At 41.7% G+C, this 25054-nt stretch overlaps 1 protein-coding gene across 5 annotated transcripts in view; it reads right to left on the reverse strand.

Moving 5' to 3' along the window:
- CCDC149 (coiled-coil domain containing 149) overlaps nt 1-25054 on the reverse strand; it is a 57422-nt gene that overhangs the window by 27294 nt on the left and 5074 nt on the right. For 4 of the 5 annotated variants that reach the window (XM_081207757.1, XM_081207755.1, XM_081207758.1 and 1 more), the window contains exons 2-4: nt 19808-19969; nt 19428-19466; nt 13810-13917 (exon numbers count right to left, since the gene is read on the reverse strand). In XM_081207757.1, the coding sequence (XP_081063883.1) occupies nt 13810-13917; nt 19428-19466; nt 19808-19969 (309 nt within the window). The remainder of the gene's footprint in view (nt 1-13809; nt 13918-19427; nt 19467-19807; nt 19970-25054) is intronic. The other variant, XM_081207756.1, reaches the window with a different exon arrangement.

Consider the following 25054-nt stretch of genomic DNA (forward strand, 5'->3'; position numbering starts at 1 on the left):
GAATGGAAATGCCGTTTACCTTTCTTACACAGTGGTACCTATCTATCTACTTGCACTGGCATGCTTTCAAACTGCTAGGTTGGCAGGAGCTAGGACAGAGCAACAGGAGCTCTATCCACTACGCGCATTCGAACCGCCGACCTTCCGATCGGCAAGCCCAAGAGGCTTAGCGATTTAGACCACAGCACCACCTGCTACCCTTAACTCAGAACTAAGTTCCACTGAGTACCTAATTTCAGTGAATGAAGTCCTCAATCTGGGATTGCCTTTTGTACAGCTTTGTTCAATGCTTCAGACACAGCAATCTGTTTATTTACAATGAGAATTCTAAAATACCACTGCAGTTAAAAAAACCTCATCAATGCCCATGTCAGGCAAGATGTACCCAATATAAAAAACCAAAATATTTCACCAGTGTTTATGTGTTCTCCAATAGCAAGTATTCAAACTAGCATGAACTGAATTCGGAGCCAACCGTTTTCAAAGCTACCGCCAAAAATGTTTTAAGGAGTGAAAATAAAGTGTGCAAGTTACCTACAAAATGATGAGGCCATAGTGGATGCAACTATTGAACTCCAACCCTCCCCCCTCCACATTCTGCATTGCTGGGAGAGAGAAAGAATTACATCTCAGTGGTCCAATTTGTAGAATTGACGCAGAGGCATGAGAAATCTGCAGTGAAAACTCCCATGACTTAACATTTTGCAGCTGCGCTACAGAATTAATGCACATCATTATATTTCATGAAATAGAAGATCACTCTTCTGAAATTGAGCATCACATATTAAGGCTACCTAAAGCAATTTCAGAATGCCAATCACTTAAGTACCTATGGGCCAATTAAAATATTGCTGATGCAAATGACCCGCGATCCTCTGCTTCAGCCCCATTAAGCCCACGCTGCTGTGGCTGCTATTCTTCATTTGACAAGCTCCACAGGGTGACTGACTTGCAGGCCTCAATGAGGTATTGACCCCCACGTTGCTTTCATTTTGGCAAATTGGGCTGTTTTCACATTCCCTGCCAGCAAAAATGGGGAAGAAGAGGAAGGTGTTATGTGTATGTTTTTAAGCACCAATTTATTTATTTTTAAAAAAACATTTTTACTAATAATAAAGACATGAATGGAAGATGGTTGGAAAGGGGACTAAGAGAAGCTGGTGGTCAAAGAATCAAGCCCCTGAGTTTTAATTTGACAGCAGAAGCCTTACAAGTAGCTGTTATTGCAGATGAAATTCTGGTAAGGTGATCTCTTTAGCACTTTAACCAACTGAGCTATCTTTGTGGGTCAGATCTGGTGTTGTTCTTCTATGTCCAACCCCCCAATTCAACAGCCTACCAGCTTACGGGGGTCCATCCCTTAGGGTTCCCCCCCCCAAGTTTTTTGTACTGGTGCGAACCTTGGAGCTCTTCCAGCCCTAGTGACACTTCCTTCTTGAACGTGCACAGTACTGTTTCAGCTATGGACCAACACTCAGAAAACTGAGTTCATAACTATTCTGGATAATGATTTGTGTTTTTGGTTCTTTTTCTTATGCACGATTGTGAACAGCTTGAGTGTAAGGTATGTGAGGAAACGACATACAAACGAAGCAACTACAAACCAGGATTTTGGATTCTACGCTCCTCCTGGGTTTCCAAGGTGGCAGGTGTAGCCAGGAGAGTCTTTGCTAAGCCTAGACTGGAAAACCAGCGGCACCTTTCCCCAAATAGGACAGGCCTAGCCACATTCCTGCATGCCTTAGTTACTGTATTTTTCGCTCCGTAAGACGCACCTGACCATAGGATGCACCTACTTTTTAGAGGGGGAATGCAAGAAAAAAATATTCTTTAAAGGGAGCGCTGAGCAGAGCCTGTCTGCATCCCAGGCTCTGCTCAGTGCTCCCTTTCACGAGCTGCAAGGAGTGTGTGTGCGGCGCTTGCAGGCTTTTCCCCAAGGAGGGAGAAGGGCAGTCCCCCCGCGCGGCTCTTTAAGGGGAGCGCAGCTCTTGCGGGCTTTTCTGAGAGGGGGGGAAGGGACTGAGGGGCTGCCCTCTGTCCCTTCCCCAACCTCCCGCAAAAGCCAGCAAGAGCCGCACACTCTTTAAAGGGAGCAGGGCTCTTGTGGGCTTTTCCGGAAGGTGGGGGAAGGGACAGAGGGCAGCCCCTCTGTCCCTTCCCCCACCTCCTGCAAAAGCCAGGGATAGCTGTGTGAAGCCTCCTCAGGGCAGCGGGATGAAAGCTCCCCGTGCCCTGAAGAGGCTTCGCATGGCTAAGCCAGAAGCTAGAACAGCGATCCCTCTCACTGTTCTGGCTTCTTTTTTTTTTTTTTTTAAATATTTTTATTGGGTTTTCACATTTTATATAAACACAAACAACACACCAAAATAAACATAAAAAACAACGAACAAGAATAGTTCCCGAAAATCTTATTTTCTAACCCTAGTCCTTGACTTCCCCCCACCCCCTCCCCTGCATCCCTATTCCCAAACTTATGTCAGCAAGTTGGTATTTCTTCCATCTTAATATTAGTCCTTTTATAAAAAACAAACATAAATTTTCCCTAAGTTGGACCCCAATTCTCTTCCCTCGATTTCTCATTTTTTCTTACATAATTTTCTTAATACTAAACCCCCTGGTCTTGAGTGTTGTTTAAATTTGATACTTCCGGGACTTCCGGGTTGGCGCGATCGGGAAATGGCGGATTCCCTCCGAGCTCCGGAGGGAATCGGCTCAGCGGTGGATGGGTCTTTGCCGTGCCGGCGACACGGGGACCCTTAAAAACCGCAGGCGCGGAAGCCTGCGGACTGAAGACTCGGCGGGTGCCTTAAGCGCCCCCCCTGATTCGCAATGAGCCTTTTTAAAGGCTACGGAGGGGATACAGGGGACGGCGTGGCACTGAGAGTCGATCGCTACCGCCGCTGAGCGAAGCCGCGAGCCATAACTGGAGAGCGCTGACTTCCTTCCTTGAAATTCGGACTGAAAAAAGAACCCGTGAGTAATTTGGAACTGAACTTTAAAACTTTTACCTTTTGAATTTGAGACGACCGGGGGGTGTGCTAAAAGGAAGTCCCCACCCCCCCCCTTGCAGACGATCCAGAGCAACGAAATAAGAACTAAGCTGGAGTGCCTACCCTGTAAAGGGTGAGTTTTAAAAAGACAGTAACTTCCAAGATTTAGAAAGGTAAATTTGAGCAGGAGAGTGGAGTGTTGGAAGAGTCTTTGTTTTGTGGTAAACAACCCTCCCTCCCGGGCCCGGGAGCGACCTGCTTTGGAGCCTGTATAGAGGAGCAGAATTTGACAGCTGTCAAAAGCTGTCAAATGGACTATTAATAGTGAAAAAAATTGCTGTTTAAGACCTCTCCGGATTAAAAGGAGTTACAATTGAACTAAAATTTTGAGAAACAAAGAAACAATAATAGGACAGAGGATTGTTGGAGAAAAGGTTACTCAGTAACCAGATTCCCTCTAGGGGGAATTCTGTGGAATTACAATGGCTGTGGGTGGAAAGATACTGAGAGAAATTGAAAGAATGTTCTCACTGGTGGGAACCCTACAGGAGCAGACTACAGCTATGAGTAAACAATTGACGACCTTGGATTTGGAAACAAGTAGTTCTGCTGAAAGTAATGAGGGCCTGAGTGAGAAAGAACCCACAGCTGAATTTGAAACAATAAACAAAGAAGAGGAGAAGACAAAACAAGAAAGAGAACAAGTTATCTGGGAAAGTACTAACCAGAAGCCGACATCTGGAGAACACAAGCAAGGAGACTATTGGATTAAATCCACTCTAAGCCTACGAAAGATACAGAAGATGAAAGTGGAGGCCCTGGGACTTTATGGAATTCAGGAGCTCGAAATAAAGAAGTACAATTGGGGCCTCCACATAGACTTTGATTTTGACTATCAGCAAGACTTAGGCCTTGTGGAAATTCCTCAGCAGTTGCCTTTAAATATGGGAAGAGACTATGGACTGATTGGATTGATTGTTAAGGAAATCTTTCGAGACTCGATGACAGACAAAAAGGACTACCAACAAAACCGGAGGAGAGGGACTAAAAGAGAATTGAGAGCCTCGGATATCCGGAATCCAGGCTAAAAACTGTTAATTTGGACATGTCTCGGGAAAGGACGCAAAGCGGGGAGGGGAGGGAGGGAAGTGTTCTGGCTTCTGGGATAGCCGCGCAGCCTGCATTCGCTCCATAAGACGAACACACATTTCCCCTTACTTTTTAGGAGGGAAAAGGTGTGTCTTATAGAGCGAAAAATACGGTACATCTGGACTGGAGCAGTATAATGCATTCACATGCACTGTCTTTGTAGACTGTTTGGATGACATTTATTGGGAGAGGTCTCTCTCTCTCTGTGTGTGTGTGTTTCATCTGAATCAGGAGAGGTTTTAGACCAGTGCTTGGAGGCACTGATGCTTTGACTGTTGGCCAATAAACTGAAGCTGAATCCTGAAAAGACAAAGGGTGTTAAGCGCGCCCAGGTTCTCACATCTGGGAAGCGGCCCCTTTTGGTCGCTGTAATCCATGCTCTATTAACTTCCAGATTGGATTGTTGCAATGTGCTCTACGTGGAGCTGTCCTTGAAGATAACTCGGAAACTTCAACCGGTCCATAAACACAGCAGCAAGATTAGGGGCTGGGGTTCCATTTAGGTATCACATAACCAATTTTAAAACAGCTGCACTAGTTGCCAGTTTGTTTCTGGGCCCAAATCAAAGTGTTCATGTTCGTGTTTAAAGCCCTAAATGATTCAGGCCCCAAATACAGTGGTGCCTCGCAAGACGAAAAGAATCTGTTCTGTGATTCTCTTCGTCTAGCTGTTTTTTTCGTCTTGCGAAGCAAGCCCATTGAAGGATTAGCGGATTAGCGCTATTAGTGCTATTAGAGGCTTTTAGCGGCTTATCTGCTGATCGGATCAGCTGATAAGCGGCTTAGCGGCTTAGAAAAAGGGGGGAAAGGAAGAAAAAAAAGCAGGAACTCGCAAGACATTGTCGTCTTGCGAAGCAAGCCCATAGGAAATTCGTTTTGCGAAGCACCTCCAAAACGGAAAACTCTTTCGTCTAGCGAGTTTTCCGTCTTGCGAGGCATTCGTCTTGCGGGGCACCACTGTATCTGAAAGACGACCTCCTTCCTTACAAACCCTCTCGGGTTATGAGATCAGCAAAGAGTGCTCTCTTACTAGTTCCTCCACCCTCAAGAGGCTCGGGATTCCTGGTGAATGCTGAAAATGCACCTCTGGCTTTTGACACTTGAGATGTATATATTTTGGAACCCACCTTATTTTTGCGATTGTAAGTTGCTTCAAACTGAATTTAATATTGCATTATAATGCTGTAACCTGCTCTAGGACCTTAGGGTGACGGGCAGGTAATTATTATTTCCTGCTCTGTAAAATTTTGCTGCTGGGTAGCTTTCAAGGGACCCAAGCTGGAATGGGTCTATCTAAAGCAAATCTTTGCTTAAAATTAGAAGAAACTGGGAAGAAGAAAGAACACAAAAGAGAGAAGCTGTGCTCTGGTGCAGATGCAATGCTGGCTGCCTTCTAACTTCAAAGGTGATGTAAGGAGTCAACCATGGAGTTCTGTAACCCCTACCTGCACATTTCACCTTCCTCAAGTGAATGTCCATCTTAACTGCAGATAATGAAAACTTTTTGGGGGGTAGGGCTCCAAATGGATCGAGATAAAAAAAGCCAATGTTAAAATGTGGTTTTAAATCCTAGTTAAAAGGGGAACCCTTCTAAGCTTTCCCCCAGTAAGCTGTTTATCTTTTTCTCTCACCGTGAAGGTAAGGCTCCTTTAAGAGATGGGGAAGAGGAAAAAACAAAATCATCAGAAGTGAAGAGATGTGTCTAGAAGCAAAGAAAAGAAGCTGGGAAGTAAACTAAGATGCAGTTCTCTTGTATTAAAGCACAATAAATTATTTAATGTTTCCAGTATTGCTTCACAACGCAAGGAACAACACACTCCCTAAAACCAATCTGCTACTCCTACTCAAAATAATATTTCACTACGGGTGACTCAGAACTATTGAGCAGTTCTTCCAGAAAACTCCAGATTTTCCTATCTGCCAGAAATAGTGGAAACACTTTTATTTCTTTAGTATTTTGCATTTATTGTCCAAAAGGCACATTCTGTCCGTGGTGGCATGAAACAAAGATACCTTTAAACCTCAGGCAAGCTGCATCCAGGAGCAGTTCTGGTGGTGTGTGTCAGGCCTGATAAGAGATTGTGATCGGTCACAAAAATAAACAGCCTTAGAACTCAACTTGCAAAGTGCAGTGTGTGCGTGTCACCACAATTCTGTTAACTGCTGTTGCAAATTCTTCGGACAGATTGCCAGAAAATGTTTTTGGGTGCTTTGTAACATTTGAGATGCACCAAATAAACGAAAAACCTAGGTTGCTTTTTTAAAGAACATTATGTAATTAATTTGCTTTTGTACTTAATCCACTTGAACATGGGTTTTTTGGCCACAACCAAAAAGGTCATTGGCTAAAGCACATTCCTCACACAGTTTTCAGTTAGTTATTATCAAGTATTTTTAAGCAACTGCACAACTTAAAATCCCCCCAAACCCTTTAAAAACCATGCCTCTGCTCCTATTGATAGATATGTCTACTGAAGTATTTCCCCTCCTCCTCCCGCCCCTATGGCCCAGTTTGCTTGGGGAAAAACAACTGTATGAATCACACATCCAGGCAGAGTTCACCCATAAAGCATCTTTTCGGGCTGCAAAAGCAGCTGCTTGCTCATCTCTTGCCAGAGGTGACACTGGCAGAGACCATCTGGGCATTCACTTTGGAAGAGATAGAAGCACAACGATCAAAACGATACCAAAATTATTCTTTGGGGAGTGTGCACGCTTTAATTATTATTACAGTGCTTTTGTCTAATACGCCAACAAAATTAACAATCTGCCAGCGCAGCGGGGCTCGCTTTGCTGAACCCAATGGTTCAAGGAACACGTTTTAAAATGCCTTCCCTCGTAAGAACATAAGAAGAGCCTGCCGTGTCAGGTCAACAGCCCATCTAGTCCAGGAACCTACTCACAGAGTGGCCGACCAGAGGTCCACAGGAAGCTCACATACAGAACACTTGCAATTCCCAGCAAGTCTGACAGTGGAGGCACAACACGGTCATCATCTAGAAACTTCAGGCTGGCACAGGAGAGGGGTCCAAACTGGGCATTCATCTGGCAATGGGATGGCATAGGAGCCAGTGGATCTGCCACTGGCCCAATTCTACCACCTTAGCACCCTGTTCTGTGGTCCTCAACAAGTTCCCCTGAGTGTGAAGATTGGTGGCAGTAGCCTCCCATCTGCTCAGGCAGATATCTGGCCTCCACTGAAGCAGATTTTTTTCTTTTATATTCTTTTACTTTTTGGAGCCTGTGTGTGCCCTTCCAACCCAGGAAAGAAGCACATTGATCATTATTTTAAGCAGTCAAAAGGCTATCCCTCCCTGGGATTTCACACTACTGACATCAGATTTCATCACAAAGAATAAAGCCTTTTACTTTCTCGTCGGCAAAGCCTCAAATAAATGAATTAAGATTAGATAGCAAAAGCTAAAGGTGAAAATAAAACAGGCAGTTTTATACAAGCTCGAAGCGCTCAAGTATTCAGAGGTTGTGGAAGTCTAAAAGCTTTGTGGGGTTTGCCTCGGGCAAGCACTGCCGATGCCGACAGCTGTTTCTCATCCATTTGTCCTCCTGTCTATAATCATGTAAATAAATAAAAAGATCTGTGCCAGGACATAAGACCACACTGCTTTCCCCTCCAAAGTTTACTGGCTTTGGGTTCTTATACATAGTTCAGAAAAGAAACAACAAGATGCATCCCAGTTTGCACATAACTATGGTTTGCTGTGAACACTTCTATCTGGGCTTTTTGTCTCCTCTCTGCTAGTATGCTGGGAGGAAATGATCCCTACCTTAGACATCCAAACCAGGGACTGTAATTTCTTTTGCTCCAACAAACTACAATCAGCAGTACAGTCAGACAAGAACAAAACTTGGCTACAGTTTGTGGTTTGTTGGCTGCAGATCATGGAGTGGGAAGGAGCAAAGTGGATATTCTTCACTCATGCACAGTAAGCCATGGTTTATGGCTTACTGTGATGTGCAAACCCAGCTCCTAGCTACAATCCTTAGAGTTGAATCCATGAATGCAAATGGGGCATCACTGCGTTTCAGCTTGAGGATTAATGCCAGTGTAAACAAACAAGGTTTTAACTCATGCTGGGACTCTCAGTTTGAAAGATCTTCTAAACAGAACACTCTGCAGAGAAAAACGAATGTGCACAAATCTTGTACATGTGAGATACTGGCAAATATTAAAACTACCACCACAGAAAGCAATTCATTGCTGAACATTACATGTTTCTTTTAATTCTATAAAAGTGCTGCACAGCAGGCCTATGATAAATTTAGCCACTATAAGCTAAAACATTAATCTTGTTCAGACCTATTGGGAAACAGTGGTTTCCTATTGTTGTTGTTGTATTATTTATTAAATGCTTTTTTTCACACAAAAACCAGAAGCAACATTAAAACTAAATATAAAAACAGTAATAGGAACCTAAGATGCCCATCCATAATACATATAAAAGGGCAGATCTAACTCAACCTACCTCACTAAAAAGATGAGCAAAAAGGAGGCCACGGATAGACCCAATACCCTCTAAATTAAGGTTCTAAAGCCTAAGTGAATAAAAATGTTTTCTCCTGGGTCCTAAAAATAAATAACGGTGAGTCAGGCATACCTCCATGGGAAAGCAATTCACAAGCAGGAAGTTACCACTGAGAGCACCATTCTCATGTTGCCAACTTCCACACTTTCTTTGGAGAAGGAGAAGGGCATCAGATGACAAACACAAGTTCAGGGTTGGTTCTCAAGGAGTGTAGTGGTCCTTAGGGTATAAAGTCCTTGAGTATTTATAGGTCAAAATCAACACTTTGAATTGACTTCAGTAACTAATTGCCAATGGATTTCTGCCACATTGTCCCATTCAGCAACCTGGCCACTGAATTCTGCACCAGCTGCTGTTTCCAAACTGTCTTCAAAGGCAACTCCATGTATAACACATTCCAATAATCTAACTAGAGGTTACAGAGCATAAGCAACAGAAGCTAGGCTCTCTCTGTCCAGATAGGGACATAGCTGGGCCACCAGCAACACCCTGGGAGGAATAAGGTGAAACTGTGAACCTCCCTTGTTATTTTTGCTAACGGATTATGTATGCCGTTTATACAATCTTGCTATATTTATAGTATTCAAATGTGGTTGTTTGTATATTATTATATTTGCTATCGTTTGGCGATGTTATTATGAAATTGTTATTACGTTATTGTTTTGTTGTCATTATGAAATTGTTTTTGTAGTGTTTGTTTGAAATTTATTCCTGTTTTCTTTGTTGCAAGCTGTATTGAGCATAATTTTTTTTCTGTGCAGAAAAGCACCATACAAATAGAATGAATGACTGAATGAATGACTGATGAAAGGCACTTTGCACCACTGCAATAGTAGTGAATCCAGAAGTACTAGTAAGCTATGCACCTGCACCTTCAGAGGGCGTGTAAGCTCCCATTCAAAGCAGTCCCTGCCCTGCCCATGTGGTCTAGGACAGTGTTTTTCAACCTTTTTTGGGCAAAGGCACACTTGTTTCATGAAAAAAATCACGAGGCACACCACTACTGTGTGCGGAGAGGGAGATGTCAGAGCCCCACTGCTCTCTATGGGGAATCGGATGAGAGCGGACCGTCTGTCCGCTCTCATCCGATCCCATCCGATCTGATCCCCACCCAGGACGGATGGAAAATAGGGTGTACACAGTCCGGCGCCCGCCTAGTGGGCGAAAATTTGACTTTTTTAAAAAATCTTTCGAATTTTTCAATTTTTCCCATGGCACACCAGGCAACATCTCGCGGCACACCAGTTGAAAAACACTGGTCTAGGAAACAACCCACTAACAGTGCCTCAGTCTGATCTGGAATAAGCTTCAGTTTGTTGGCTCACTGCTGAGGCCAGACGTTGGTTTACCACATCCATTGCCACACATATTGCTCACAATACACACCAAAACTCCTGAAGATTCCACTCAGCAGTGTCATGTAGATGTTAAGCAGCATGGGGGATAAAATGGATTCTTGTGGCACCCCACATGGGGCTAAATAAGACTGCCCAGGCACTACACTCTGAAAACAGTCATCCAACAAAATGAGGCCTAAACCCTGATTGAAATGGATCTAGAAAATCAGTTTTCCAAGAAAGCTGGGATCTGGCCACAATCAAGTGCTCAAGAACTCAAGAAGGTTTATTAGCAATCTGCTGATAGTTATTTAGGTTTTCTTAATTCTGCAAGGGTTTCTTATGGTCTTACCACTGGCACCTTTAGGTAGACAGGCACCTCATGCCCCTGCAAGAAGAAATTCATCACCAGCCAGCCATCCCTTTCTTACTAGTTTTATTCAGCCATAATGGGCAAAGATCAAGAGCACGTGGTGTCCCAGATCAAACCAACTGCCTTGTTCACATCAAATACAACTAGACTAGACAGTGATCTGGACCCTTCTTGCAATTCATCTGCAATAACAATGGAGCTGATGTCCCAGCAGAAACAAGCAATTTTATCCTCAAACAACTCACAGAGATAAGCAACTGCATCACAATAATAATAATAATAATAATAATAATAATAATAATAATAATAATAATATTTTTTTATTTATACCCCGCCCTCCCCAGCCAAGGCCGGGCTCAGAGCGGCTTACAAGCAATAATAAAAACAAGATGAGTGATTACAACTTAAAAACAAAAATAAAATACAACATTAAAATAATGGAACATTAAAATATTAAAATGAGCCTCAACCATGTACCATCCTTCTTTATGCAAGAGGGGAGGAAGTTTAAATCTTCCTATTGCAGTTTGGTACAACCTGGTTTCTTGCTAGACTGAATATGAGAAACTGTGCTTTGTTCAAACCAGTTATAACAAAACAAAATCAAACCAGAGTGTCTCGATACGTGTGAACCAGGCTACTGGCTCTATTCTTCCATATATTGTTGGGAATATATACCAGGACAGACTTTGCTCGTGTGCTGAAGACATCGATTCCATAAAACATATTTTGCTGCATTGTGCAAAATATGAGCAAGCCAGGGCTGAACTGATACTACCCTTGCTGGTACCTTTCCCGGGAAAATCAGAGGCTCACTATGTCAGGTTCCTACTGGAAGACCGGACAAATGCTACAACATTAGCAGTGGCAAAGTTTTTATCGGTGGTTGCAAGAACAAATGATCCCTATATTCTAAACCACGGGTGTCAAACACAAGGCCCGCAGGCCGAATCCCGCCCACCAGACCTTGGCATGTGGCCCGTGTAGCCGCCGGCGCCGGCCGCCAGCTTTCACCTTTTATTCTCGCTTCTTTCCTTTTTTTTTGACACAAGAAAGCGCATGCGCGGCAGCCTACAAGCCAGAGAACGTCTGCTCTCTAGCGGCGCCGGCCGTTCTACACAGGAAACCTCCACTTTACATGCATTCAGGAAACCTCCACTTGTTTTTATATTGAGCGCATATTGAGTCCTATAGATACAACCGGCCCTTTGAGGGTGACCAAACTGCTGATGCGGCCCCCGATGAATTTGAGTTTGACACCCCTGAATCTAAACAAAATGCTTGTTTAACCTGGAGGTAGGCTGTATGAATTGTGTATTACTTTGTAATGATTTGTTGGGTCTCTGGACTGTAATAAAGATTGATGATGATGGATATATATGGCAGCAAAGAATTTTAAACAGGATGGTATTTTGAACTAAGGCCTAGGCAGCATCTTAAAAGGTGAGATATCACCTTGCTGACAAAGGTCCGTATAGTTAAAACTATGGTTTTCCCAGTAGTGATGTATGGAAGTGAGAGCTGGACCATAAAGAAGGCTGATCGCCAAAGAATTGATGCTTTTGAATTATGGTGCTAGAGGAGACTCTTGAGAGTCCCATGGACTGCAAGAAGATCAAACCTATCCATTCTTAAGGAAATCAGCCCTAAGTGCTCACTGGTAGGACGGATCCTGAAGCTGAGGCTCCAATACTTTGGCCACCTCATGAGAAGAGAAGATTCCCTGGAAAAGACTAGTGAAGCCTTTTCCTCAGCTATTCCAGATTACAATTCCCATCAGCCCCGGTCAGTCCAGCCATGAAGGCTGCTGCTCTGCTTTAAAATCCTGTTTTTCCTTAATCGTGCACTTTCTGGATTGCACTATTAAATCCTGGTTTTCAACGCTTTGCACATGGATAAAACTACGATTATTAAATGCATTTGAGTTCATATATATTAGTTAACACAGACAAGTGACATTTGTTTAATACCTAGTGCCAGAATTACGAGTAATGTTCCCTATAAACTGCTAAATTTAGGAATGAATTTATAAAGTGGTGATTAGCAGGCAATGTTTTAAAATAAAAAAGTAATATATATGTATATATTTGAACCCTCCCATCTGTCTTTTTAAGCAGCAAAATGTGAATGTACTCCTGATATAATGGACCTTTTAAAATGGTGCCTGCACTTACTGAAAATACTAATTTTCTAGTAAAAGAAAATACTAAATCACAACAGAAAGTGATCTGCCTCTCCTTCGAGTGATAATTTATTATGAAACACTAATTAAAACTATGAAAGCCAGCAATGATTAACTCAAAACAGCAGTATAAAGGGTATGTCAAGCTTCTAAATATTTGGCTTTTAAATCACAATATATAGAAAGTTATTTTGCAAATTGCAGTAGGGGATTAATGGAGCAGGTGGGGGAGTTTATGGCCTCATCCACTTTACAATTCTTAAATTAGGTTTAGATGGAGCCAGGAGCCAGTGCTTCTTACATTCAAGAGAGAAGGAAAACAACAAACCAGAGAAGCCCACATACCCTTTCTCAGGTATCATCAGAAATGTTTGTGACACTCAGAACTAACTACATTTTAATATTTTCCTCATTTAATCTTTGAAACAGAATCATATCATATACGAAAGTATCAGCTCTGCTGTTTGAATTCTCCAACTATAAAATGATATTCTGCAAAAGGAAATGGGTGTTTGAAGAGGGAGAATTCTACACAGTACTAGGGTGGAAAAACTGCCAATTAAGAACTTGGTTACAAATGGGATATGAATTGTTAGAGAGTCAACAGATAAAACTCTAGGGGGGAAATGTAATGCCTTTTTGAAGAAGTTTTAAGACCTCCTGAAACGTATGCACATACAAACCAAAATGTGAAGGGTCTACCTTACAGGATCAAAGCTCAAGTACAGCAAACATTTTCCTTTTAACCTGGGCTTTTGGCCCTAAATTTGAAGAGTTTCAAGTATTTGTGACCTCTGTTAGTGGGGAAGGGTTGTCTTTATCTGTATAGTTGTTTTTTTAATTTTTTATTGGGTGTTTTTCCCCACACTAGTTTAATTGTTTTTGTAGGTTGCTTTGGGTCACTTTCGCGAGAAAAGTGGCATAATAATTATACAATATATTAAAACCCTTTTGTAATATAAGGGACTGCTATTTTTATTCTGGGATTTATGAGTTTTGAATACTGAGCAACTGCTACAAACACATACACAGCACTATGAAAGGCACAGTGCAAAAGTTGCATAGATGTTATCAATTCTTTTTGGATTGGACTTCCAATTTAAATACCAATAGATCACAATCTGGAAAACTGCAGGCAAAACTGTCTATGGTTGCGGTTATGCAAATTGAATGAGAGACTAGATTACTTCAAAAGCTATAACCTTTTTACTTTCAAATGCAACTTGTACAATACCTTGTTGTCCCCTTGGACTTCTCCCAGCCTCTGCTCAAGTTCTTTGATTTCATCTCCCAGATGCTTATTTCGATCCCGAGAATCACTCAGGAGTTGGGCAAGATTAGCCTAGGAAAATTGCAAAGTTTCATCAAACAAGAGTGAGTCAAAAGCTGGATGATGAAGATGTGACTGAGAAAAATCATTAAGCTTTATGCAGTGCGACATTTGTATATAGTTTGACTGGTGGCGAGGGGAGCCAAAAGCTTCATTAGGCCAAAAGCATCATTCCTATAACTAAAATTACTGCAAAAAATAAAATAAATCAACCATGTGTGCACATAAACCTTGTACATAAACAAAGACAGATGGCAGCACAAATATCGTTTGATACCACAGGGGGAAAATCCTGCCACACTTTGTTTACTACAAGGGATTGAGACCAGTGGCTAAATATCACAAGGCCATAATTAAGATGAGGAAGTTTATGAAAAGAAATATTATTTACATTGTCACTCACTTACAAGTGTACCTTATCAACTGGTGCAATCCAATGGGAATTTATCCTGGGCAAAGCTCCCTGAAGTGAATGGGAGCTGCACAAGAAGATTAAACATGTTCTTGCACAGCTCTCGCTCACTGGGTTGGAGCCAAACGTGCCTTGTTACATGCAAAAGGCATCTTCTGCCTCCTAGAGCATTGTGCAAGAAAAGAACAACTTGTGCAAATTCTTATACAAGTGGAAGTAATGAGGACTACTATACAGCTTTTTGCTTCTCATGCAAATCTCAGCCACTTTCTCATTTTTAGAGTGAACCATCTGCACTGGTGATTTGCTAACCATGATTTTGCAAACTGCTTCTAACCTCTATTGCTTTGGAGCTGGCCATGGTTACCAAAAATGGAAAGTGTATGCTAACCAGTGTTCATTCAACAATAATAATAATAATAATAATAATAATAATAATAATATATTTATATCCCGCCCTCCCCAGCCGAAGCCGGGCTCAGAGCGGCTAACATCAAATGTATAACACATTAACATAAAATCAGATAATCAATTAAAATACATCCTCAAATCAGATCAGGATCAGAATAAAATCCAATCAGATGGCAATCCGCAGATTAGGGTTGGGGACCTAAAATGCTCACCAGGCCCAACTGTTTGTGCTGAACTTATATGGGCCTGTGAGAAAAATTGGGAGGCCACTTTCATGCAAGTTCTTATGAAAGGGGAGAGGGAGTCAGACTGAACCCCGACCAAAGGCCTGGCAGAACAGCTCCGTCTTGCAGGCCCTGCGGAAAGATGTCAAGTCCCGCAGGGCCCTAGTCTCTTGTGGCAGAGCGTTCCACCAGATCGGAGCCACAGCCGAAAAAGCCCTGGCTCTAGTTGAGGCCAGCCTAACCTCTCTGTGGCCTGGGACCTTCAGGATGTTTTTATTTGAAGACCGTAAGTTCCTCTGTGGGACATACCAGGAGAGGTGGTCCCGTAGGTATGAGGGTCCTAGAAATGAAAGGATGGAGTTGTATTCCTTTCAGCTGTAGATATTTAGTCAACCTATTATCATTTATAAACAATTGCTGGCAGTAAGTATGAAGAGCTGTTATTAACTCTGTAAGAAAGTCACAAAGCCGTTATTTAGAAAAGTTATCACATACACCTATTTACAAATAATAGATGGTGGAAGACCTATTTGTCTGTTGCTTTCCCTTAGAATGTCTATCATAACTTCCTGGAAACTGCTTTGACAAAGGAGCTATCTAATGTGACACAATTCCTGCTATGGTTCCAAACTGGTTTGTGCAGCCTTCATCGGCTATATGAATTTGGGAGAAAGCACCCACAGGAGTCAATGGGAACTTCAACCATGGCTTCAAGTTGGCTTGATTCAAACAAACCATCGTTACTAACCAGTCAGTCAGTTCAGATGAAACAAGCTGTACTAAACAAAACTGGAAAATGAAAATTCCAAACACCTCCCTCTTAGCCATGCGGGAGGAGAGGAAAGAGGAGTGCACAAAACCATTGCTTGCCAAGCCTTGTTCCATTTTTTGGACATCACATTAAACTATGGTGTGGCGCAGCACTGAACAGCTAGCCACTGACACATCTGCAAAACCTTCATTTCCTTTATTTTTTATTTATTTTTATTTCAGTAACTTTTTATTGGGCTTTATAAGTAGGGATCATAGGAGTAATAAATGATAACCAGAGACAGCTGTGTGCAGAATTCCTGGATTGCAGGGGGTTGAGCTAGATTCCCATTCTACAGTTCTATGGGATTCCATGAGATTCGCATGTCATTTGTACATCACCAAAATAGCACAAAAAATCTGCAGTAGGATCTACAACTTATGGTTCATTATTAGCATTCAGTGTACAAGTTCTTGGTCCATGGAGTGGTTTAAATAAAAACAGTAACATCAAGGAAACAGGACAGAAGAAAATTAAGGTATCATTCAATATCACATAGATAAAATGCCTAATCAAGGGCCCTTGTGGTTATGTTTAGATTAAGTATGAGTAATATTCATTTTTTTCTCTTACCAATGAAACAGTATAAAGTGTTAGTACAGTCGTACCTTGAAACTCAAACACCATAGCTCCCGAACAAATCGGCTCCCAAATGATTGAAACCTGGAAGTGAGTGTTTTGGTTTCCAAACAATTTTCGGAAGCTGAACGTCCAGCGCGGCTTCTGATTGGCTGCAGGAGCTTCCTGCAGCCAATCAGAAGCCGCACTTTGGTTTCCGAACATTTTGGAAGTTGAACGGACTTCTGGAACAGATTCCGTTCAATTTCCAAGGTACGACTGCATACTGATGAAAATGGGAGGGAATTCCTTCACAAACAAAAATGTCACCAGGACAAAAGCTGCCAAAAGCAAGAGGGCCTATGGAGCCATCTGCAGCAGATGCTCTTTGAAAGCCTCTTTACATAAGCAGAACCAGCCTCAACCTGAATAGTATTCCCCCCCCCCCCGGGCTCCCATGACATAAAGCTTCAAAAGTAAGGTTTTTCGGTCAGCACAATGAACGAAGACTTTGGGGAGGGGTAAACCAAAATAAACCAAAGTACAATTGCCATATGGCAATTTGATTCATTCTCTCATTACCCAAACCAAGTAGAAAAAAGCCAGTAACCGAAGTAACATTCTCCCTAAAGCACCCACTACCCTAAAATTCGATTTCCGTAACACAGCTTTTGAAATCCTGCCACAAGTTATTTTGCTTCAGACTACTGAAGGGTGGATAGTAACAAACTTAATGCACCCTTCAGTCCTCTGCAGATAAATCGTAGTTAGCGCACATAAGTTGTTATCCCATCCCACAGCCGTGCCCTGTAAAGTAGGTTTTTGGATGAAGGGGGGAACAAGAGGGCAAATGTGAGAGACAACAGTACGAAAGCCATTTAGACAGAAATGTTCAAACCATGCTCAAGTCTCTTAGAAGCTTAAATTATTTTCCAGTGTTTAAGCTCACAGCTCAAGTTAGACAACTGGAATAAAGGAGAACAGGTAGAAAAATCTGATGAAACATCAAGTACACTTCAGAAGTGTGATTGATAGCAATTTTTATTGCAATTTCTACTTCAATGGTTTTGTATGATTGTGGCACCCAACTTAATGCAGTAAAACCTGCTTTGCTTAGTAAGAGACCCTAGAGCTCAACACCAACCACAAAAATTGATGATATCTGCTAGCGTTACATTTTTGTTGTAGAAACAAACTTTCATGCATTAATTTTCAAGTGATGAAGGATACCTGTCACAGTCTTTCCACGCAAATAAAATGCTTTTGGAGCTCTAGCAAGGATATTTCCAACAAAATGCACAATCAAACCAATGTGTATTGGAGGGAAAGTAAGCTCACCATCAGATTTTATAATAAATATGATTCACCAGAGAAATACTAACACTTCGTTTAACGAAGTGCCCAAACCACATATTCCTAATACTAGGGAGGTGGTGCAGAGTCAGAAGAACCAGACAAAGTTTTGTAAAACAAGTTTCCAGCTTTGAACACTTCTAAGAATGTTTTAAGACTAGAATTAAAAAAGGAATGAAAGTGAGGATAGACCCAAGATATTGTTCTGCATTCCCCACTTCCTGGAACAATGATGTGCTCCAAGGCCTCCTCTGATGGAGCACTTAGGGTGTTTGTAAGGACACCATACCTATTTGCTTTATTTACATATATGCAAGCAGAGCAGCTTCTAAACCAGTGTTTCCCAACCACTGTTCCGCAGCACACTAGTGTGCCGCGAGATGTTGCCTGGTGTGCAGCGGGAAAAATTAAAAAATTCGAAATATATATATATATATATATTAAAAGTCAAATTTTCGATTGGGGCGCCGTCACTAGATGACCCCTGGGGTTCCCTCCCTCCCTCCCGACTTGGGAACCCAGTACTAAGAAGTATGGAACAGTTTGCAGAGGGGATGATTGCACAGGATATTGATGAGAAAGCAGTGTCTTGGAAGCAGGGGACCCTACAGCTCTGATATACTCCCTGATTCAAGAACGGTACACTCCTTCTTTCTGGGATGATAGCAGGGGCAGCTAGAGGCATTTTGGCAAGAGATAAAATGCCCTGATGCCATCCTTGTGATGGGGAGGGGGCGTTGTGAGACTCTGCAAGGGCTTCCCCTCAAGGCAAAGCCCTTGAAAAGCCTTGCCACCCTGCTTGGTGGAGGGGAGAAATTCAGCAAGGCTTCTCCTTAAGAGAGCCTTGCCCAGTGGCGGCGCGAAACAGGAAGTGCCCTTCCTGCCACTTCCACCACAAGATCTCAGCGGAAGCTGGTGCCAATTCCGGCAGTGGCAGAGCAGGTGGGGTGCCTGGGGTGGCTGCATCTCCACCTCATCATCGGGGAGGCCCTGCTAGGATGACAGCCCATTTTCCAATGAGCACACAGCTTCAGGAGCGGGGATGCATGCAGAGCATCTGTTGGAACTTTTATTGTTGATTTGCAGGTTTACTTTGCTTTATATGGATTTTCACCAAACCTCCTTGAGGGTCCAATGGGATACAGGTTTGAAAGTGAGTATAGTGGTACCTTTGGTCACGAACTTACAGTGGTACCTCAGGTTAAGTACTTAATTCGTTCCAGAGGTGCGTACTTAACCAGAAACTGTTCTTAACCTGAAGCAACACTTTAGCTAATGGGGCCTCCTGCTGCTGCCGCGCCGCCGGAGCACGATTTCTGTTCTCATCCTGAAGCAAAGTTCTTAACCTGAAGCACTATTTCTGGGTTAGCGGAGTCTGTAACCTGAAATGTATGTAACCTGAAGCGTATGTAACCTGAGGTACCACTGTAATTTGTTCCGGAGGTCCGTTCTTAACCTGAAACTGTTCTTAACCTGAGGTAACACTTTAGCTAATGGGGCCTCCCGCTCCCGCCGGCGCGTGATTTCTGTTCTCATCCTGGGGCAAAGTTCTTAATCTGAGGTACTACTTCCAGGTTAGCGGAGTCTGTAACCCGAAGTGTTTGTAACCCAAGGTGTTTGTAACACGAGGTACCACTGTAAATTAATCAGCGGAATCAAAATAACATAGTTTAGCAATATTTTTTTAGAAAAAACAAAACCAATGACATAGAGCAGTAAATTATATGTGCATGCAAGCAGAAATGAAACCTACCTGCTTTCTCTTTTCAGGAGGAAGAGATGGATCCCCGTCCTACAAGAAGGGAGTTTACATGTCACTGGAAAAATAACAGGACTTTATAAAGTAACCTAGTTTGCTTGAAAAAGTAATTTAATGAAGCACTGCAGTACTGCAATCAAAGCACTAAGAGGTTTAGACTGTAAGGTTGAAGCTGTTTCTATTTGTCCTTTAAATAGTAGTGAATACATAATTATGAATTAAATAAAAATGAACAAAAATGAACAAAAACAGTATCATGAACACAGAACTACAAGGATTACAAGGATATGATTAATAATGCACAATGCATTACAAGAAGCCAAAGATTTAATATAAGCAGATATTAACAGAAAGTTATCAAACCAGTTACATACAATCAGTTCCCGGTATTTCTTTTTCAGTGATTGGTGCTTCTCCCGTAGCTGATTAGCCATAAGCTTGTACTGGTCTCTCTCTTGCTGACATGTGTCCAGCTCTTTGGAAAGAATTAGCAGTGCTTCCTTCTTACTTTCCAGCTTCCTTTTACACACCAAATACTGCAAGAAAGTCAAGGCAAAAAGTTTGTACGTGCCGCTTGAAAACAAAACAAAAGAATACCAAACCAAACCAAACCAAACCAACCAGACTGGTGCATTGTGCAAAAGTGCTACTTTAAAGGCAGGGGCACACACGTTTAAGCTGCTTTAAAGGAACTATGGGCTGTGTCAGTTTCTGGGTTAACATTACAACCTTTAGGATGTAATCCTGTGCCCACATTCTTGAAAATAGATTTATTTCTAAGTACATAAACATACTGAGGATTGTAGTTAGGCTGTGATCCTATACGTACCTACATCGGAGTAAGCCCCACTGAACATAATGGGAATTACTTCTTTGTAAACACACACATAATTGAAGTATCAGACCACAGAGTGCTTAATTCAGCTAGCAGAGATGCATTTTCTTTCACTACTCTATAAAAGTAAAAAAAGCTATCCTATTCCCTCCATTTTGATGACACCCTTTTACCCAACAAAGCCCAATATTTTTTCTACTAGCTACTCACGAACTCCATTACAGCCTTCCAAATGCAATATAATCTTACCCACGTGTGAGGTTTTTAGGCCCATCCCTTTAAAAAGGACATTTATATGCACCTAAAATAGGTAATGTGCTTTAGTGTTTCATGTGTGTAAAAAGCTGCAGAATTTCTTTCTGTTCACACTTGGTCTGCAATCAAAAGACCCCTTTTGCTCTGCTCCTTTTTGAAGACGGGAGGAAATGTAGAGAAGGGCTTTCTTGAACCTTACAGCCCTTATTTCTACTGGTCAAGGTGCATTAATATACCTGCGGGTCATGAAGAAATAATAATGCATTGAGTGGTACCCAAAAGTAGCAAATGCATCCTTTCAAGAGTCCTTTAAAGGGAAGGAGAAATCATTCTAGGGTAATGAACTCTGAAGAGGACACCTCCACCTTGGATTAATTTTATTACTGGCAGCAACAAAGTTGAATTTCTGCCATAAACCTTCTGGGTTATGATGCCTTGGCACTACCCTCAATAAAGCAACATTATTGTTCTTATCCATATAGTGACACTTTAAGAGTGGCCAATTCCCTGATTAAAAAGGCATCTGGAATCTGCAGCTTTTTATGCACCATTGAAATGACATTGGAACCTAGAATAATGATGAACTCTGGATAGGAAACTGCTATATGCTAAAGAAGTTAAGAGTCTGAGCTACAAGGCCCCAGTTCAAGCTTAGACGGTAGCCTTAAGCAAGTAAGTCACTGTTTTCTCAGCCTCAGCTCCCATCTTTAACATGGAGAAATGGAATGCTAGACATAACAGATCCAGGAATTCTATTTTGGTTTCCTTATCCCTAAACATAATTAGTCATTAAGTTTGGATTGGCAAACTCCAGTTGGCACTTATTCTCCAAAACCAAATCAGAAACCCATTTCAAACAGTTTTTTATTTTGATTTGGAAGGGAAACGCTAACTATGATTTGCCAATTTGGATGCTACGGCTTACTATGGTTAGGGCTAAAGAGGAAACGGAAATGGAAACACAAGCCTCATTTCATACTCCGAGTAACCAAACACAGCAATGAAACTTGCAGATAGGCAGATAAATATGGTTGTGGAGACCTTGTTACTACTTCAAGAGTTAATGAAGAGTTAGTGTTGTTAGCCGCCCTGAGCCCGGCTTCGGCTGGGGAGGGCGGGATATAAATAAAATTTATTATTATTATTATTATTATTATTATTATTATTATTGGTTCGCTGTGTATGTGGCGATTGCTCCAACTTCTCTCCAAGCACAAGTGGGATCAAATAAACCACAATCCCTGACTTAGCATTAAATCCAAACCAGGTACAGTGGTACCTCAGGTTAAGTACTTAATTCGTTCTGGAGGTCCGTACTTAACCTGAAACTGTTCTCAACCTGAAGCACCACTTTGGCTAATGGGGCCTCCTGCTGCCGCCACACCGCCAGAGCACGATTTCTGTTCTCATCCTGAAGCAAAGTTCTTAACCTGAAGCACTATTTCTGGGTTAGCGGAGTCTGTAACCTGAAGTGTATGTAACCTGAGGTACCACTGTATCCTGGTTTCTTTCAGTCAAACAAACCACAACTGGTATGCCAAGAACAATTACCCTAGACTGAGTGTGAGAAACAACCACAAACCCTGGCTCAGATTTACATCTAAACTCCAAGCTCCAAGCAAATCACAACCAAGCATGAATCCCAGTTAAGTTTGAAACATTAAGTCAGGGTTTATGCTTTGTTTCTCCCACTTGAACTGCTTTGAGGGTTTTGTACAATCAAGAGGTAAAAAGATTGTATGAAACAAATAAAGCGGGAGCCATCAACTGCAGCTTACCATGATGTGCAAGTGATGCTACTGTGATATACTGGTTTTAAAATACAGTGGGGGGTTTTGCTTTTAAGACGCAAATAACCACTTTTATTTGATTTCTTTCTTTTTTTAAAAGAGTCACCATTTACTGTAGATGGTTATAGCTTCTGCTATTTGTTTTTAGGTATTTTTTTTAAAAGTGAATCTTCTGAATACATCTTCATGTATTTTTGCAAAAATAAACTATTTAATGCTTTCATTAAATAGTTGTTAGATTCAAATTTCATCTTCTCTTGTTCTAAATATCTTCAAAATAATAATTTTCATTGCCGTCTATTGACTTTTATCTACCACTAATTTACCATCGTAAGTGGACTATGATTGCTACAAGATCATATTAAATAAAGACTGATATAAGACATTACTGCTTGAACTGCCTTACTGCCTGCTAACTGCTTTAAACAAAACAGAATGAGAAAGACAACATTACAGAGAGGTGAAACAGCTCTCCTCTCCATCAAATGGTCCCTGTTTGTCCATAGCTATTTTTAGTGCCAAATCCGCTTTGATCTCATTAACTCCTGAACAGAAATGACCTCATAATCTGATAATGCCAGGACATTTGTCAAGTTATTGGAGAGGGGAAATCTAAAAAGTGAAAGAGACACCATTATAAACTTCGGAAATTCAGATTACGGTGTCACTTATCAGCTTTGGCCCATCTTCATTTAGAGCAGTGGTCTTCAACCAGTCTAGACCCAAGGTGCACCATATATTCCTTGCCAGGCACACAGGACTCACTTTTACATTTTCACTTTTGATTTATACTTAATAGTACAGTGGTACCTCGGGTTAAGTACTTAATTCGTTCTGGAGGTCTGTTCTTAACCTGAATTTGTTCTTAACCTGAAGCACCACTTTAGCTAATGGGGCCTCCTGCTGCTGCCGCGCCGCCGGAGCACAGTTTCTGTTCTCATCCTGAAGCAAAGTTCTTAACCTGAAGCACTATTTCTGGGTTAGCGGAGTCTGTAACCTGAAGCGTATGTAACCTGAGGTACCACTGTACTAGCGTCTCACCACCTATTACACAGAGGTAGTAGCATACATTTTTTTCTAAATGCAAGTGAACCAATATTTCATGTACTGTTGGGCAAACTTTCAAACCCTTTTAATACATATAGCTTCTCTTTTATTTCTGGGGTTCTTCTCTTCCTTGAAACCTGTGGTTGATACTGAGAAAGAGGGCAAGTCACCATCGCTATTTATCCTTGTGTTTTGTTACCAAAAAGGCCTATCAATTTCACCAGCTCCTGTCTCTGCCACCTGCTTCCGGCTTTTTCTTCCCTACCTTCTGGTCCTGCCTCACCTGTCTTGCCTTTGCTCTTCTCTCTTCTTACCTCCCACATTCTCTTTGCCTCCTCCTTGCACCTCCCAGTTCCACCTCTGTTACCACTTACTCCCATCTCACCATCTTTCACAATCCTTTCTCTCTCCATTCTCTTTACCTTCTCAAACTTTTCTATACTTTCTTCCTTCTACTTCATTTCACCTGTTCATTATTGCCTGCCTCCATCACATTTTCCTTTCCTCGCTTTCTTCCACCTTATTATCACCTTCTCTGCCACCTTCGATTCACTTCTCTGTGACTCTTGCTCACTTCTAACATCAGCAGGCCTGAAATCAAAGTTAGCAGCACTTAACACCCTCGGAACCTAGTATACTGTAGGTGGCAGTTGTTCTTTCTTGCTCGTTAGCTGTATAATGCTTTGAGGAAATCCCCGATTCTTCCACATTCAAGCACTATAATGGCTGTAGTTCCAAAACACGTTTTTTCCCCCCTTTCAATTTGCAAAATCTTGCCATTTTATCATTCAACTAAATAAAATTAATTTTCATTCCAAATCAACACTGAAATATTAAAGTGGCATATTTATTTAAGAGTAAGTCCCATTAAAATAAAGGATTTGCATATTAATTTAATTAAGATTAACTAATGAGATCCTCTCCCTTTCATAGATTCCTCCTTCTTTCTGTCACCTGTGGACTCCTTTCTCTCTCTCTCTCTCTCTCTCTCTCTCTCTCTCTCTCACACACACACACACACACACACACAAACACACACATACAGTCAGTCACCTGTCTCTGTCTTCTCCTTGTATCAGCTTGTCTGAAATCAAATGTACAGAAAAGCTGACGTTTCAGAACCCTCAGAACCTAATAAAGGCAGCAGTTGTTTGCTGTTTTGTTTTACTTATTTCCTTTTTAAAAATTATGTATTTTATTCTGCAAACCACCCTGATATTTTCTAATGAAGGGCAGTCGAAAGAAAGAAAGAAAGAAAGAAAGAAAGAAAGAAAGAAAGAAAGAAAGAAAGAAGATAGATAATAGAAGCCAAACTAGCTGTAAGGATGTGGAATACAGTGCCACTCCTTGCTACACATGCCGTATCTACTTCCTGCTATGTACTGAGAATTTGTCACTATTTTATTCTCATCTGCAAATGTCTGGGCAATAATAATCCTAAGCAGCCAAAAAAATGCAATGCTTTCAGTTTTAATATCAGAATGGCTAAGGACTGGTTCACACATGGACGTACACCACATGTTCACTTAACACTTGGTGACTTGCGGTTGAATGTGCAAGCTAAGAAGCACTGAATGTTTGTTGACATGAGGTAATAATAGGTAGATACATGGGGAATTTTTTTAGAAGATCTAGGTGTGGGTAGGTGGGTGTAAACTAGCTTGTGAGCATTGATGTCCTCCAGCACCAATTCA

Source organism: Podarcis bocagei (assembly GCF_964188305.1).
Source record: "Podarcis bocagei genome assembly, chromosome: 9".
Lineage (NCBI taxonomy): Eukaryota > Metazoa > Chordata > Lepidosauria > Squamata > Lacertidae > Podarcis > Podarcis bocagei.